This window comes from Rhinoderma darwinii, unplaced genomic scaffold (genome assembly GCF_050947455.1).
Source record: "Rhinoderma darwinii isolate aRhiDar2 unplaced genomic scaffold, aRhiDar2.hap1 Scaffold_2815, whole genome shotgun sequence".
Lineage (NCBI taxonomy): Eukaryota > Metazoa > Chordata > Amphibia > Anura > Rhinodermatidae > Rhinoderma > Rhinoderma darwinii.
This window is the reverse complement of record NW_027463101.1, coordinates 19,491-35,480: the sequence shown is the minus strand read 5'-3', so window position 1 is coordinate 35,480 and position 15,990 is coordinate 19,491. Positions and strand designations below refer to the sequence as shown.

At 51.5% G+C, this 15,990-nt stretch overlaps 2 protein-coding genes across 3 annotated transcripts in view; one reads left to right on the top strand and one right to left on the bottom strand.

Annotated features, from left to right (window-relative positions):
* Nucleotides 1-132: 132 nt before the first annotated feature.
* LOC142703564 (leucine-rich repeat-containing protein 14-like) lies at nt 133-6,200 on the bottom strand. The gene is made up of 4 exons (XM_075848241.1): nt 5,996-6,200; nt 3,063-3,139; nt 987-1,322; nt 133-859 (listed from the first exon to the last, which is right to left on the bottom strand). The coding sequence occupies exons 3-4, from the start codon at nt 1,301-1,303 to the stop codon at nt 214-216; spliced, it is 963 nt and encodes a 320-aa protein (XP_075704356.1). The 5' UTR covers nt 1,304-1,322; nt 3,063-3,139; nt 5,996-6,200; the 3' UTR covers nt 133-213.
* LOC142703562 (ranBP-type and C3HC4-type zinc finger-containing protein 1-like) overlaps nt 5,802-15,990 on the top strand; it is a 27,082-nt gene continuing 16,893 nt past the window's right edge. The window contains exons 1-8 of one of the 2 annotated variants that reach the window (XM_075848239.1): nt 5,802-6,081; nt 9,088-9,262; nt 9,567-9,695; nt 12,798-12,939; nt 13,013-13,103; nt 14,030-14,291; nt 14,535-14,653; nt 15,236-15,409. In XM_075848239.1, coding sequence (XP_075704354.1) covers nt 5,803-6,081; nt 9,088-9,262; nt 9,567-9,695; nt 12,798-12,939; nt 13,013-13,103; nt 14,030-14,291; nt 14,535-14,653; nt 15,236-15,409 — 1,371 coding nt within the window. In that variant the 5' untranslated portion in view covers nt 5,802. The remainder of the gene's footprint in view (nt 6,082-9,087; nt 9,263-9,566; nt 9,696-12,797; nt 12,940-13,012; nt 13,104-14,029; nt 14,292-14,534; nt 14,654-15,235; nt 15,410-15,990) is intronic. The other variant, XM_075848240.1, reaches the window with a different exon arrangement.

Here is a 15,990-nt window from a genome sequence, read left to right as displayed (position 1 = left end):
ATACTCCAGAGCTGCACTCACTATTCTGCTGGTGGAGTCACTGTGTACGTACATTACATTACTTATCCTGTACTGATCCTGAGTTACATCCTGTATTATACTCCAGAGATGTAATCATCATCCAGCAGAATAGTGAGTGCAGCTCTGGAGCATATCACAGACTGACCTCTGATGGGCCGTCATTACATCATATGATCAACCCACAAGCCATTATTACCCGAGCAGCTGTCTTAAGCGTCCAGAGAGCCTTGAAGATCCGAGGTTGAGCTCCTTGAGTGCGGGCAGCTGGCAGATCTGGGCGGCGATGTTCTGCATGGCTTCCTCTGTGGTGGGTGAGAGGCGCCTCACGTCTATGTTGCTGTACGGTAACTTCAGGCTCTGCAGGTGGGTGAAGCGCGCCATGTGCGGGAGCAGAGCGTTCAGACCCGGGACCCCCAGGTTATTAAACCTCAGGTCTATCTGCCGGAGGCCGGCGGGGTTCAGCAGCTCCAGTAGTCCCACCGTGCTCCGCAGAGACAGCTCCTCCGCTCGAATGTTTCTGCATTGCAAACGCAAGGGGCCATGGGAGCCGACCAGCAGCGCCTCCCGCAGGACACCGTAGGAAGTGCTGTTCACAAACAGATCCACCCGCACCTCCACACACACCGAGCCGTGACCTGCCGCTGAGGAGAGCGCCGCGTCCTTGGGCCCTTTCTTGCGCTTCGACCCTTCAGCCGTTTCCTCACATTGTCTTCTGGCGATATCAATGCAGGACTTGGCGAGGGCCACGGTGCGGGACCAGAGGCTCATGGTGTCGGGGCCCTGCTCCAGCCCGTCGTCGTGGGTGCCGGTCATGTCCAGGAGCTGCAGCCTCGGCTTCCTGCGGGCAAAACCAAACAGTCTGAAGATGGAATGAAGGGACGTGACCCGCACGACTACCAAGTGCGCACCCAGGTCCCTAACCACAGGGACACCGGTCCCCTGAAGACTCCGGCATAGACCCTCACCTCAGCGGCCGCCCCTCCAGTAACTCCCTCAGGTACGCCATGACGCCCAGTATGACGGTCTGCACACACAGCTTGTTGGCCCTCTCGTACAGCTGGACGGGGTGTTGTCGCCCGTCATCCTGCAGCAGCCGCTGGAGACTCAGCACAGAAAACGGCCATCGCTGCACCAAATCCTGCAGCACCAGCGTCTTCTTGCCCAGGAATGCGGCTCTGAACAGCACCGGGTACAACTCCTCCGGGATGATGTGCAGCGCCCGGCGCAGGGAGCTGTGATCCGATACCAACTTCTGCCCGCAGAGAAACACCAGCGACAACATGGCAGAAGCGGGACGTCACCTGGAGACCACGACAGAATAATCACCCCACAACCAGGCCAAGGGCTCGAGGGGGGACAGTGGAGATTTAGGGGTGACTGGAGGGAGTGTCAGGTGACAGTAGAGATTTAGGGGTGACTGGAGGGAGTGTCGGGTGACAGTAGAGATTTAGGGGTGACTGGAGGGTGTGTCGGGTGACAGTAGTGATTTAGGGGTGACTGGAAGGTGTGTCGGGTGACAGTAGAGATTTAGGGGGTGACAGTGGAGGGTGTGTCGGGTGACAGTAGAGATTTACGGGTGACTGGAGGGAGTGTCGGGTGACAGTAGAGATTTAGGGGTGACTGGAGGGTGTGTCGGGTGACAGTGGAGATTTAGGGGTGACTGGAGGGAGTGTCGGGTGACAGTAGAGATTTAGGGGTGACTGGAGGGTGTGTCGGGTGACAGTAGAGATTTAGGGGTGACTGGAGGGTGTGTCGGGTGACAGTAGAGATTTAGGGGTGACTGGAGGGTGTGTCGGGTGACAGTAGAGATTTAGGGGTGACAGTAGAGATTTACGGGTGACAGTAGAGATTTAGGGGTGACTGGAGGGTGTGTCGGGTGACAGTGGAGATTTAGGGGTGACAGTAGAGATTTAGGGGTGACTGGAGGGTGTGTCGGGTGACAGTGGAGATTTAGGGGTGACAGTGGAGGGTGTGTCAGGTGACAGTAGAGATTTAGGGGTGACTGGTGGGAGTGTCGGGTGACAGTAGAGATTTAGGGGTGACTGGAGGGTGTGTCGGGTGACAGTGGAGATTTAGGGGTGACTGGAGGGTGTGTCGGGTGACAGTAGAGATTTAGGGGTGACTGGTGGGAGTGTCGGGTGACAGTGGAGATTTAGGGGTGACTGGAGGGTGTGTCGGGTGACAGTGGAGATTTAGGGGTGACAGTGGAGGGTGTGTCGGGTAACAGTAGAGATTTAGGGGTGACGACGGTGTGTCGGGTGACAGTAGATATTTAGGGGTGACTGGAGGGTGTGTCGGGTGACAGTACAGATTTAGGGGTGACTGGAGGATGTGTCGGGTGACAGTACAGATTTAGGGGTGACTGGAGGATGTGTCGGGTGACCGTACAGATTTAGGGGTGACTGGAGGCTTGTGTCGGGTGACAGTACAGATTTAGGGATGACTGGAGGATGTGTCGGGTGACAGTACAGATTTAGGGGTGACTGGAGGCTTGTGTCGGGTGACAGTACAGATTTAGGGGTGACTGGAGGATGTGTCGGGTGACCGTACAGATTTAGGGGTGACTGGAGGCTTGTGTCGGGTGACAGTACAGATTTAGGGATGACTGGAGGCTTGTGTCGGGTGACAGTACAGATTTAGGGGTGACTGGAGGCTGTGTCGGGTGACAGTACAGATTTAGGTTGTGACTGGAGGATGTGTCGGGTGACAGTACAGATTTAGGGGTGACTGGAGGGTGTGTCGGGTGACAGTACAGATTTAGGGGTGACTGGAGGCTGTCGGGTGACAGTACAGATTTAGGGGTGACTGGAGGCTGTGTCGGGTGACAGTACAGATTTAGGGGTGACTGGAGGATGTGTCGGGTGACAGTACAGATTTAGGTTGTGACTGGAGGGTGTGTCGGGTGACAGTGGAGATTTAGGAGTGACTGGAGTTCTAGGGGTAATTGGAGTGCGTTTCGGGATCACAGCCGCTCTTTGCAGGAACCCCCGGCCCGGAGGCAGCGGCCGCCATGAATCTCTGGCACCAGCGCCGTCTCTCACCTCCGCCGCCTCCTCAGCACCGGTACCCGCTCCTCACTGCCGCCGGACACTCGCTCTGCCCCTCAGATATACGCGACCTAAAAACAAGCACGCTCATTGGTGAAACGCACCTACGTCATCACGCTCTGCGCCAGTAAACCGCCATGTTTATTACTGGCAGAGCCTAGAAAAGAGAGAAACGAAAGTGAAAGACGATTCCAAACAGAGACAGATCACGTGACTATTACCATGGTCTGGTACTACAACTCCCAGCATGTCCTGACGACCTGGAGATAGTGGCCTCTAACTGCTGCGTGCCAGTCCCAGGAGTCACACATGATAGGATTAGATACACAGCTCAGCAGACAGTATCACACTATAGGATTAGATACACAGCTCAGCAGACAGTATCACACATGATAGGATTAGATACACAGCTCAGCAGCAGACAGTATCACACATGATAGGATTAGATACACAGCTCAGCAGCAGACAGTATGACACATGATAGGATTAGATACACAGCTCAGCAGACAGTATCACACATGATAGGATTAGATACACAGCTCAGCAGACAGTATCACACATGATAGGATTAGATACAGTGGCTCAGCAGGCAGTATCACACATGACAGGATTAGCTACACAGCTCAGCAGACAGTATCACACTATAGGATTAGATACACAGCTCAGCAGACAGTATCACACATGATAGGATTAGATACACAGCTCAGCAGACAGTATCACACATGATAGGATTAGATACACAGCTCAGCAGACAGTATCACACATGATAGGATTAGATACACAGCTCTGCAGACAGTATCACACATGATAGGATTAGATACAGAGGCTCAGCAGACAGTATCACACATGATAGGATTAGATACACAGCTCAGCAGACAGTATCACACATGATAGGATTAGATACACAGCTCAGCAGACAGTATCACACATGATAGGATTAGATACACAGCTCAGCAGACAGTATCACACATGATAAGATTAGATACACAGCTCAGCAGACAGTATCACACATGATAGGATTAGATACACAGCTCAGCAGACTGTATCACACATGATAGGATTAGATACACAGCTCAGCAGACAGTATCCCACATGATAGGATTAGATACACAGCTCAGCAGACAGTATCCCACATGATAGGATTAGATACACAGCTCAGCAGACAGTATCACACATGATAGGATTAGATACACAGCTCAGCAGACAGTATCACACATGATAGGATTAGATACAGAGGCTCAGCAGACAGTATCACACATGATAAGACTAGATACACAGCTCAGCAGACAGTATCACACATGATAGGATTAGATACCCAGCTCAGCAGACAGTATCACACATGATAGGATTGGATACACAGCTCAGCAGACAGTATCACACATGATAGGATTAGATACACAGCTCAGCAGACAGTATCACACATGATAGGATTAGATACAGTGGCTCAGCAGACAGTATCACACATGATAGGATTAGATACACAGCTCAGCAGACAGTATCACACATGATAGGATTAGATACACAGGTCAGTAGACAGTATCACACATGATAGGATTAGATACACAGCTCAGCAGACAGTATCACACATGATAGGATTAGATACACAGCTCAGCAGACAGTATCACACATGATAGGATTAGATACACGGCTCAGCAGACAGTATCACACATGATAGGATTAGATACACGGCTCAGCAGACAGTATCACACATGATAGGATTAGATACACGGCTCAGCAGACAGTATCACACGATAGGATTAGATACACAGCTCAGAAGACAGTATCACACATGATAGGATTAGATACACAGCTCAGCAGACAGTATCACACATGATAGGATTAGATACACAGCTCAGCAGACAGTATCACACATGGTAGGATTAGATACACAGCTCAGCAGACAGTATCACACATGATAGGATTAGATACACAGCTCAGCAGAGAGTATCACACATGGTAGGATTAGATACACTGCTCAGCAGACAGTATCACACATGGTAGGATTAGATACACAGCTCAGCAGACAGTATCACACATGATAGGATTAGATACACAGCTCAGCAGACAGTATCACACATGGTAGGATTAGATACACTGCTCAGCAGACAGTATCACACATGGTAGGATTAGATACACAGCTCAGCAGACAGTATCACACATGGTAGGATTAGATACACAGCTCAGCAGACAGTATCACACATGATAGGATTAGATACACGGCTCAGCAGACAGTATCACACATGGTAGGATTAGATACACAGCTCAGCAGACAGTATCACACATGGTAGGATTAGATACACAGCTCAGCAGACAGTATCACACATGGTAGGATTAGATACACAGCTCAGCAGACAGTATCACACATGGTAGGATTAGATACACAGCTCAGCAGACAGTATCACACGATAGGATTAGATACACAGCTCAGAAGACAGTATCACACATGATAGGATTAGATACACAGCTCAGCAGACAGTATCACACATGATAGGATTAGATACACAGCTCAGCAGACAGTATCACACATGGTAGGATTAGATACACAGCTCAGCAGACAGTATCACACATGGTAGGATTAGATACACAGCTCAGCAGACAGTATCAGATACACTGGTGAATGAACAGGTCAGGGGAGGGGGGAGGTGGCGTTAGATTATCAGCTATAAACGCCAGCGTTGCAGTACCAGTCATAGCCAGCAGGGGGTAGTCAGGCTCAGGGTCACCACCGCTAGATATGACAGGCTGCAGTGCGACTCACGACCCACAGAGGGCGGATCACCAGGAAGTGAATGTGAGCTCCGTTCTCCCGGGCCGGGGAGACATGGCGTGCGGGGGTTCTGTCCCCTCACAGCCACTGCCCACGGTGCTGGTATCGGCCCGGGCCTGGCTGGAGGAAGCGGGGAGCGGCCGGGACACGGTGCACCTACAGCTGAGTGTGGAGCCTGAGAGAGCTGGGGATTTCCGTCTGTCCGTACGGAGGAGCCAAACGGTGGCCCAGAGCCCGGGCGGAGCGGTGAGAAGAGCCAGACACGTGTCCCCTCCCCGTCATATCCCGGCTGCTGAGCTCCCGTATATACCCGACAGTACAGCGATATCACCTGCCATGTGACGTAGTGACTGACCTCTGTCATGTGACAAGAACTCCCGTCACGTGATACATTTATAACTCCTGTCACGCGATATCAACTATAATCCTGTCACTATGTCCCATCCTTATCTACAAGCACCGCCCCTCCCGCCTCATCTACAAGCACCGCCCCTCCCACCTCCTTATCTACAAGCACCGCCCCTCCCGCCTCCTTATCTACAAGCACCGCCCCTCCCGCCTCCTTATCTACAAGCACCGCCCCTCCCACCTCCTTATCTACAAGCACCGCCCCTCCCACTTCCTTATCTACAAGCACCGCCCCTCCCACTTCCTTATCTACAAGCACCGCCCCTCCCACCTTATCTACAAGCAACGCCCCTCCCGCCTCCTCATCTACAAGCACCGCCCCTCCCGCCTCCTTATCTATAAGCACTGCCCCTCCCGCCTCCTCATCTACAAGCACGCCCCTCCCGCCTTCTTATCTACAAGCACCGCACCTCATCTACAAGCACGCCCCTCCCGCCTCCTCATCTACAAGCACCGCCCTTCCCACCTCCTCATCTACAAGCACCGCCCCTCCCACCTCCTCATCTACAAGCACCGCCCCTCTCGCCTCCTTATCTACACGCACAGCCCCTCCCGCCTCCTTCTCTACAAGCACCGCCCCTCCCACTTCCTTATCTACAAGCACCGCCCCTCCCACCTTATCTACAAGCAACGCCCCTCCCGCCTCCTCATCTACAAGCACCGCCCCTCCCGCCTCCTTATCTATAAGCACTGCCCCTCCCGCCTCCTCATCTACAAGCACGCCCCTCCCGCCTTCTTATCTACAAGCACCGCACCTCATCTACAAGCACGCCCCTCCCGCCTCCTCATCTACAAGCACCGCCCTTCCCACCTCCTCATCTACAAGCACCGCCCCTCCCACCTCCTCATCTACAAGCACCGCCCCTCCCGCCTCCTTATCTACACGCACAGCCCCTCCCGCCTCCTCATCTACAAGCACCGCCCTTCCCGCCTCCTCATCTACAAGCACCGCCCTTCCCACCTCCTCATCTACAAGCACCGCCCCTCCCGCCTCCTCATCTACAAGCACGCCCCTCCCGCCTTCTTATCTACAAGCACCGCACCTCATCTACAAGCACGCCCCTCCCGCCTCCTCATCTACAAGCACCGCCCTTCCCACCTCATCTACAAGCACCGCCCCTCCCACATCCTCATCTACAAGCAGGGCCCCTCTCGCCTCCTTATCTACACGCACAGCCCCTCCCGCCTCCTTATGTACAAGCACCGCCGCTCCCACCTCCTTATCTACAAGCACCGCCTCTCCCACCTCCTTATCTGCAAGCACCGCCCCTCCCACCAACTTATCTACAAGCACTTCCCCTCCCACCTCCTCATCTACAAGCACCGCCCCTCCCACCTCCTCATCTACAAGCACCGCCCCTCCCACCTCATCTACAAGCACCGCCCCTCCCACCTCATCTACAAGCACCGCCCCTCCCACCTCATCTACAAGCACCGCCCCTCCCACCTCCTTATCTACAAGCACCGCCCCTCCCACCTCCTCATCTACAAGCACCACCCCTCCCACCTCCTCATCTACAAGCACCGCCCCTCCCGCATCCTTATCTACAAGCACCGCCCCTCCCACCTCCTTATCTACAAGCACCGCCCCTCCCGCCTCCTTATCTACAAGCACCGCCCCTCCCGCCTCCTTATCTACAAGCACCGACCCTCCCAACTCCTTATCTACACGCACCGCCCCTCCCGCCTCATCTTCAAGCCGCGCCCCTCCTGCCTCATCTACAAGCACTGCCAGTCCCCTCCTTATCTACAAGCACCGCCCCTTACGCCTCCTTATTTACAAGCACCTCCCCTCCCCTCATTATCTACAAGCACCGCCCCTCCTGTCTCTTTATTTACAAGCACCGCCCCTCCCGCCTCATCTACAAGCACCGCCCCTCCCGCCTCCTTATCTACACGCGCAGCCCCTCCCGCCTCCTTATCTTCAAGCACCGCCCCTCCCACCTCCTTATTTACAAGCACCGCCCCTCCCGCCTCCTTATCTACACGCGCAGCTACTCCCGCCTCCTTATCTTCAAGCAGCGCCCCTCCCGCCTCCTTATCTATAAGCACTGCCTTATCTCTGCTCTTTATCTTCAAGCACCGCCCCTCCCGCCTCCTTATCTACAAGCTCCGCCCCTCCCGCCTCCTTATCTACAAGCACCGCCCCTCGCCACCTCCTTATCTTCAAGCACCGCCCCTCGCCGCCTCCTTATCTTCAAGCACCGCCCCTCCCAACTCCTTATCTACACGCACCGCCCCTCCCGCCTCCTTATCTTCAAACCGCGCCCCTCCCGCCTCATCTATAAGCACTGCCTTATCTCTGCTCTTTATCTTCAAGCACCGCCCCTCCCGCCTCCTTATCTACAAGCACCGCCCCTCCCGCCTCCTTATCTACAAGCACCGCCCCTCGCCGCCTCCTTATCTTCAAGCACCGCCCCTCGCCGCCTCCTTATCTTCAAGCACCGCCCCTCCCAACTCCTTATCTACACGCACCGCCCCTCACGCCTCCTTATCTTCAAACCGCGCCCCTCCCGCCTCCTTATCTACAAGCACTTCCAGTCCCCTTCTTATCTACAAGCACCGCCCCTCCCGCCTCCTTATTTACAAGCACCGCCCCTTATGCCTCTTTATCTATAAGCACCGTCTTCTGTCTGCTCTTTATCTACAAGCACCGCCCCTCCCACCTCCTTATCTACAAGCACCGCCCCTTATGCCTCTTTATCTATAAGCACCGCCTTCTCTCTGCTCTTTATCTACAAGCACCACCCCTCCTGCCTCCTTATCTACAAGCACCGCCTTTTCTCTTGGGCTGCAGGGACACTGTTGGCTCCTCCCATTTTACGTGAGTGATTTGTCTTTCAGATCGTTGGTGATTTCCAGCTGCGAGACGTCCTGTATGATCTGAAGTCGCCGCGCTGCCACCAGATGACCCTCCTCCAGACGCCCGGCAGTGTCATGACCTTTCAATTCGATGACGAACGGGAAGCGCAAAAATGGTGGACGGTGGTGAGCAGCTCGCTGCGGGAAGCCAGGAGAGGTGAGCACCGGGGGAGTCATGACCAATGCACTACTAGGGCAGGGGAGGCTCAGACGAAGGAGCGAGCAGCTGTGATTGGCCAAGACCGTATGATTCTCCTCCTCTTATTCTGTCAGTTGCGGCCCTCATCGTAATTTATGAGCCGCGCAATTCTCCTTCGGTCACCAGCTGATGCCAAAAACGGTTTTCTTCCGTGTCCTCTAATGGCGGAACTCTGAACCGGTGCAGTGATAATGGGAGGAGCCTCGCTCATTAGTAATGTGGGGGTGGGGCGTCTGCTCATCTTTACTTTGTTTCCCTTCAGTTGCGCAGTCCCAGGTGGATGTTCCAGTATTAAAGCCCCCGCTCGCTGATAAGCCCCGCCTCTCACTGGACGCCATTGGGTTTAAATCGCCATCTATAGAAACCGAGCCGACAGATCTGTACACGACAGGTGAGAGAAGGGTCTACTCCACCTGCATCACTCTCCATACATGTATGCAGATGTAGCAGAGCTGAAACACACAGGGTTAACTCAATACAAATAATGTAGTAATGTTACCTGCAGTCCTATGTAACACCACAGATAACACAATGATAACTCTCTGCAGTCCTATGTAACACCACAGATAACACAGTGATAACTCTCTGAGTACAGATAATGTAGTAGATGTTACCTGCAGTCCTATGTAACACCACAGATAACACAGTGATAACTCTCTGAGTACAGATAATGTAGTAGATGTTACCCGCAGTCCTATGTAACACCACAGATAACACAGTGATAACTCTCTGATTACAAATAATGTAGTAATGTTACCTGCAGTCCTATGTAACACCACAGATAACACAATGATAACTCTCTGCAGTCCTATGTAACACCACAGATAACACAGTGATTACTCCCTTAGTACAGATAATGTAGTAGATGTTACCTGCAGTCCTATGTAACACCACAGATAACACAGTGATAACTCTCTGATTACAGATAATGTAGTAGTTGTTACCTGCAGTCCTATGTAACACCACAGATAACACAGTGATAACTCTCTGATTACAGATAATGTAGTAGATGTCACCTGCAGTCCTATGTAACACCACAGATAACACAGTGATAACTCTCTGAGAACAGATAATGTAGTAGATGTTACCTGCAGTCCTATGTAACACCACAGATAACACAGTGATCACTCTCTGATTACAAATAATGTAGTAATGTTACCTGCAGTCCTATGTAACACCACAGATAACACAGTGATCACTCTTTGATTACAGATAATGTAGTAATGTTACCTGCAGTCCTATGTAACACCACAGATAACACAGTGATAACTCTCTGATTACAGATAATGTAGTAGTGTTACCTGCAGTCCTATGTAACACCACAGATAACACAGTGATAACTCCCTGAGTACAGATAATGTAGTAGATGTTACCTGCAGTCCTATGTAACACCACAGATAACACACAGTGATAACTCTCTGAGTACAGATAATGTAGTAGATGTTACCTGCAGTCCTATGTAACACCACAGATAACACAGTGATAACTCTCTGATTACAGATAATGTAGTAGATGTTACCTGCAGTCCTATGTAACACCACAGATAACACAGTGATAACTCTCTGAGTACAGATAATGTAGTAGATGTTACCTGCAGTCCTATGTAACACCACAGATAACACAGTGATAACTCTGAGTACAGATAATGTAGTAGATATTACCTGCAGTCCTATGTAACACCACAGATAACACACAGTGATAACTCTCTGAGTACAGATAATGTAGTAGATGTTACCTGCAGTCCTATGTAACACCACATATAACACAGTGATAACTCTCTGAGTACAGAAAATGTAGTAGTGTTACCTGCAGTCCTATGTAACACCACAGATAACACAGTGATAACTCTCTGATTACAGATAATGTAGTAGATGTTACCTGCAGTCCTATGTAACACCACAGATAACACAGTGATAACTCTCTGAGTACAGATAATGTAGTAGTGTTACCTGCAGTCCTATGTAACACCACAGATAACACAGTGATAACTCTCTGAGTACAGATAATGTAGTAGATGTTACCTGCAGTCCTATGTAACACCACAGATAACACAGTGATAACTCTCTGAGTACAGATAATGTAGTAGATGTTACCTGCAGTCCTATGTAACACCACAGATAACACACAGTGATAACGCTCTGAGTACAGATAATGTAGTAGATGTTACCTGCAGTCCTATGTAACACCACAGATAACACAGTGATAACGCTCTGAGTACAGATAATGTAGTAGATGTTACCTGCAGTCCTATGTAACACCACAGATAACACAGTGATAGCTCTCTGAGGACAGATAATGTAGCACATGTTACCTGCAGTCCTATGTAACACCACAGATAACACAGTGATAACTCTCTGAGTACAGATAATGTAGTAGTGTTACCTGCAGTCCTATGTAACACCACAGATAGCACAGTGATAACTCTCTGAGCACAGATAATGTAGTAGATGTTACCTGCAGTCCTATGTAACACCACAGATAACACAGTGATAACTCTTTGATTACAGATAATGTAGTAGTGTTACCTGCAGTCCTATGTAACACCACAGATAGCACAGTGATAACTCTCTGAGCACAGATAATGTAGTAGATGTTACCTGCAGTCCTATGTAACACCACAGATAACACAGTGATAACTCTCTGATTACAGATAATGTAGTAGATGTTACCTGCAGTCCTATGTAACACCACAGATAACACAGTGATAACTCTCTGAGTACAGATAATGTAGTAGATATTACCTGCAGTCCTATGTAACACCACAGATAACACACAGTGATAACTCTCTGAGTACAGATAATGTAGTAGATGTTACCTGCAGTCCTATGTAACACCACATATAACACAGTGATAACTCTCTGAGTACAGAAAATGTAGTAGTGTTACCTGCAGTCCTATGTAACACCACAGATAACACAGTGATAACTCTCTGAGTACAGATAATGTAGTAGATGTTACCTGCAGTCTTATGTAACACTACAGATAACACAGTGATAACTCTCTGATTACAGATAATGTAGTAGATGTTACCTGCAGTCCTATGTAACACCACAGATAACACAGTGATAACTCCCTGAGTACAGATAATGTAGTAGATGTTACCTGCAGTCCTATGTAACACCACAGATAACACAGTGATAACTCTCTGAGGACAGATAATGTAGTAGATGTTACCTGCAGTCCTATGTAACACCACAGATAACACAGTGATAACTCTCTGATTACAGATAATGTAGTAGATGTTACCTGCAGTCCTATGTAACACCACAGATAACACAGTGATAACTCTCTGATTACAGATAATGTAGTAGATGTTACCTGCAGTCCTATGTAACACCACAGATAACACAGTGATAACTCTCTGATTACAGATAATGTAGTAGTGTTACCTGCAGTCCTATGTAAGACAGATAACGCAGAGTGTTGGGCTCTGGTGTTTCGGGCGGTCGGGCGCTGACATTTTGGAATTATTGAACATTTTTCCGTATTCCAGAGGATTTAGCCGCGCGGCTCAGCAGATCCATTGAAGCCGGAGATCAGAAGATGGCGGCTCATTACGCTACAGAGCTCGCCAAGCTGAAGGTTCCGGTGCAGACTCAGCTAAAACCCGTCTGCTACACAAAAAGCGAGATCTGGTGAGTCATGTGACGGTGACGGCTCCGGTGTCCGATATTCCGCACAGATGTGACGTGTATTTTCGCTCCGCAGCATGAAGGTCGGGGTGGAGGACGCGTCGGCGTCTGTGAACATCTCCACGTATGTGAACGCTCACACTACAGTCGCCACTCTGAAGCAACAGGTGAGTGAAGCCCCGCCCACCGCGCTGAAGCACTGTCACTGCCCATGTTATTCTTTTATTTTGGGATCAGCGACAGGACAGAAGATTGCCGCTGATCCAACTTAGAGGAGCGCCGCTGTGCGAGTTTTGTCTTCCACACGGCTGCACATCCCCCTCTGAAATAACTGGAGAACAAGAGGATTCACCATCCGCATCAATGTCCACGAGGACCTGAGCAGCAGCGTTAGGGTGTGGACGACGTGGCATGGTGGTATAGACGGTGGTGTGGACTGTGTTGTGGTGTGGATGGTGGCATGTTATGGACAGTGGTGTGGAGGTGGCGCAGTGTGGACAGTGGTGTTGACTGGCACGGTGTGGATGGTGGCATGTTTTGGACGGTGGTGTTGACGGTGGCGCGGTGTGGATGGTGGCGCGGTATGGACGGTGGAGGTGGTGCGGTGTGGACGGTGGCATGTTTTGGATGGTGGTGTGTCGGTGGAGGTGTCACGGTGTGGACGGTGGCATGTTATGGATGGTGGCACAATATGGTCGGTGTGGCGGCGCGGGTGGTGATTTGGTTGCAGTTTATTCCTTCGGAGCAGCGTTCCTGGGGTTGTGATCGCCTCTTCTTCACTTCCAGTATTTTGCACGTTTCCTGCTGTGTTAGTCACTATTCTCTTATACTCCAGTCACATTCAGAGCTGCAATCAAAATTCTGCTGCTTTCTTGTTTGCTTTTAGGCTGCATGACCTTGCAGACTCTGCTGTGCTGCATTGTGGGAGATGTGGTTTTTGCCCCTGGCCTCGGCAGTCTTGCCTCTGTACTGACAGATTAAGGGAGCCAGTGGCAGAACTGTGACTGCAGCTCTGGATGTGACTAGAGTATAAAGAGCATCCGCTGACTGTGTGGGTGCAGAGCTCTCCCAGGTGACGGCTTTTCTTTTTCAGATTTTCCGTGAGTATCAGTTCCACCCCGGTATTCAGCGCTGGATTATCGGACAATGTCTGTGCGCGGACGAGCGGACCGTCGGCTCTTACGGGATCAGGAAAGATGGCGACACCGCGTTCCTCTACCTGCTGGGCGCAAAGCAGGCGCAACTGACGCCGCAAGATCCGTATTCAAGCTGCATCTACCAGCCCCTCCCCCCGCTGCCCGCGCCTGGGAAGTTTAACACCGTACCCGCCAGGCCGAGCCCAAAGAACGGCAGAGGTGAGTTACCTGGTGGGGCCCCCCGAGAACCGCCACGACCGAAGACGGCGACCGCCAAGAGCTCCTGCGTCTGCTCCATCCCTGCAGCGCTTCCGGGGGGGACAATAAAACCTGCTCCATCTGTTAATTGTAAGGGAGGGGGACAGTTACATTGCCGGCGGCCGGATCTGGTGGAGTGACACCTAGTGTAGAATTCTGCTTCGTGTTGGGAATTTTTCTCATCAGATCGTTTTATTTTTTTAGTTCCACAGAATTTGCGGCCGGAGAAATCGGAGCCGGAGCAAAACCTGCACCTGGAGCTGCGGACCCCGAGCGTGACCCCTCACCCCCCTGTGCCCGCCGCGCCCCCCTCACCCGCTCAGGTGGGTACCGTGTGTGTTGTACCTGTCAATAAAGTTATCTGCCAGTCTAATAGACTTGTGCTCCAAGTCCTCTCCATTTTCAAGATCTCTGTTTGCTGTCGGTGAACTGTCTGTTTACACAAAGAGGCTGAAAGCTCGATTACCCCGGGAGATTTCTGCCCATGAGGAGCGCTGATCGCGGCGCTCGTTGGCGCTTTCTGTCTGTGGTCGGGATCATACGATCGCTCGTCCGCAGATGATCCGCTGTTTACATTGGGAGACGCGCGGCGCGTAAAAGATCCAATCGGCCAACAAACAAGCGTTTACTGGTTCACCGGCCGATCGCTGGCGTGTTTACACGGGTTCATGATCATCGGCCTTTAGTTCTGCTCTCACTGCTGATTGACTTGTTACAATGTATCAGCGCAGACAAACCTCTACCAGCTAAACATCAGCAGCAAAAATGTGTCCTGTCCTCCCGGCTGAAACCTCCTGCACCGACACATTGTAACATCTCCAGCAGGGGGCAGTGGTGTGTCACGAGATGTTTTGCCCCCCTCATGTCCTGTTTTGCCCCCTCTCATGATGTTTTGCCCCCTGCAGCCCGGCTGGCCGTGCCCCTCGTGCACCTTCATCAATAAGCCCACGCGCCCCGGCTGTGAGATGTGCAGCGCTGACCGCCCCGCAGACTACGTCGTACCAGAGGAATATAAACCGGACGACACAGAGCGACGGAGGCTGCAGCTGGAGAAGGACAGCTACCAGAAATACAAGAAGGTACCGGCGCGCTATTCTCCTCTGTTATCACCCGTCCTGTTTCTTAACCCCTTGTCTTTATTTTAGTACAAATATCAAACCCAGGTCCAGAGTTACATAGAAACGGCGAACTAAGGCCTCGCGCGCGACCCCGGCAACCAAGCGGCACCCGATACTCTTCACCGACTCGTTCACTTTAGCGGGTGAATCGGGTCCGTGAAAAATCGGCCTGCGCACGCGGTCGTGTGTATGAGGCGTTAGTGTTAACCCCTTCACGACGAGTGACGGATATATCTCACGGGCGCTGCCAGGGTACCCACGACATCAGCGGCCGGAGCGCGGCGACTATTCACAGCCCGAAGGGAAGAGAACTCCGATTACGGCAGTTTAACCCTTTAGGTCTAAGGTGTTTGATAGGGGGAGGGGCTCCCTCTGTCACCCCAGCGGCACACCCGCAACGTGATCGCAGGGCGCCGATGGGTTAATAAAGACCCCAAGGTCTCCCATTAGTAGCCGCCTCACACTAATGCTCTGGAAACAAATCCTCGTATCCGCGATCCGGAGATCTCGCCGCGAGAAAAAAAAAAGCGCTAAAATTTGAT

Bases quoted from the DNA above. Each gene is read 5' to 3' on its own strand.
- LOC142703564 (XM_075848241.1), bottom strand. From the start codon at position 1,303: ATGTTGTCGCTGGTGTTTCTCTGCGGGCAGAAGTTGGTATCGGATCAC. The intron at 860-986 runs GTGAGGGTCTAT...TTTTGCCCGCAG, and splicing joins CTGGAGGGGCGGCCGCTGAG to GAAGCCGAGGCTGCAGCTCC.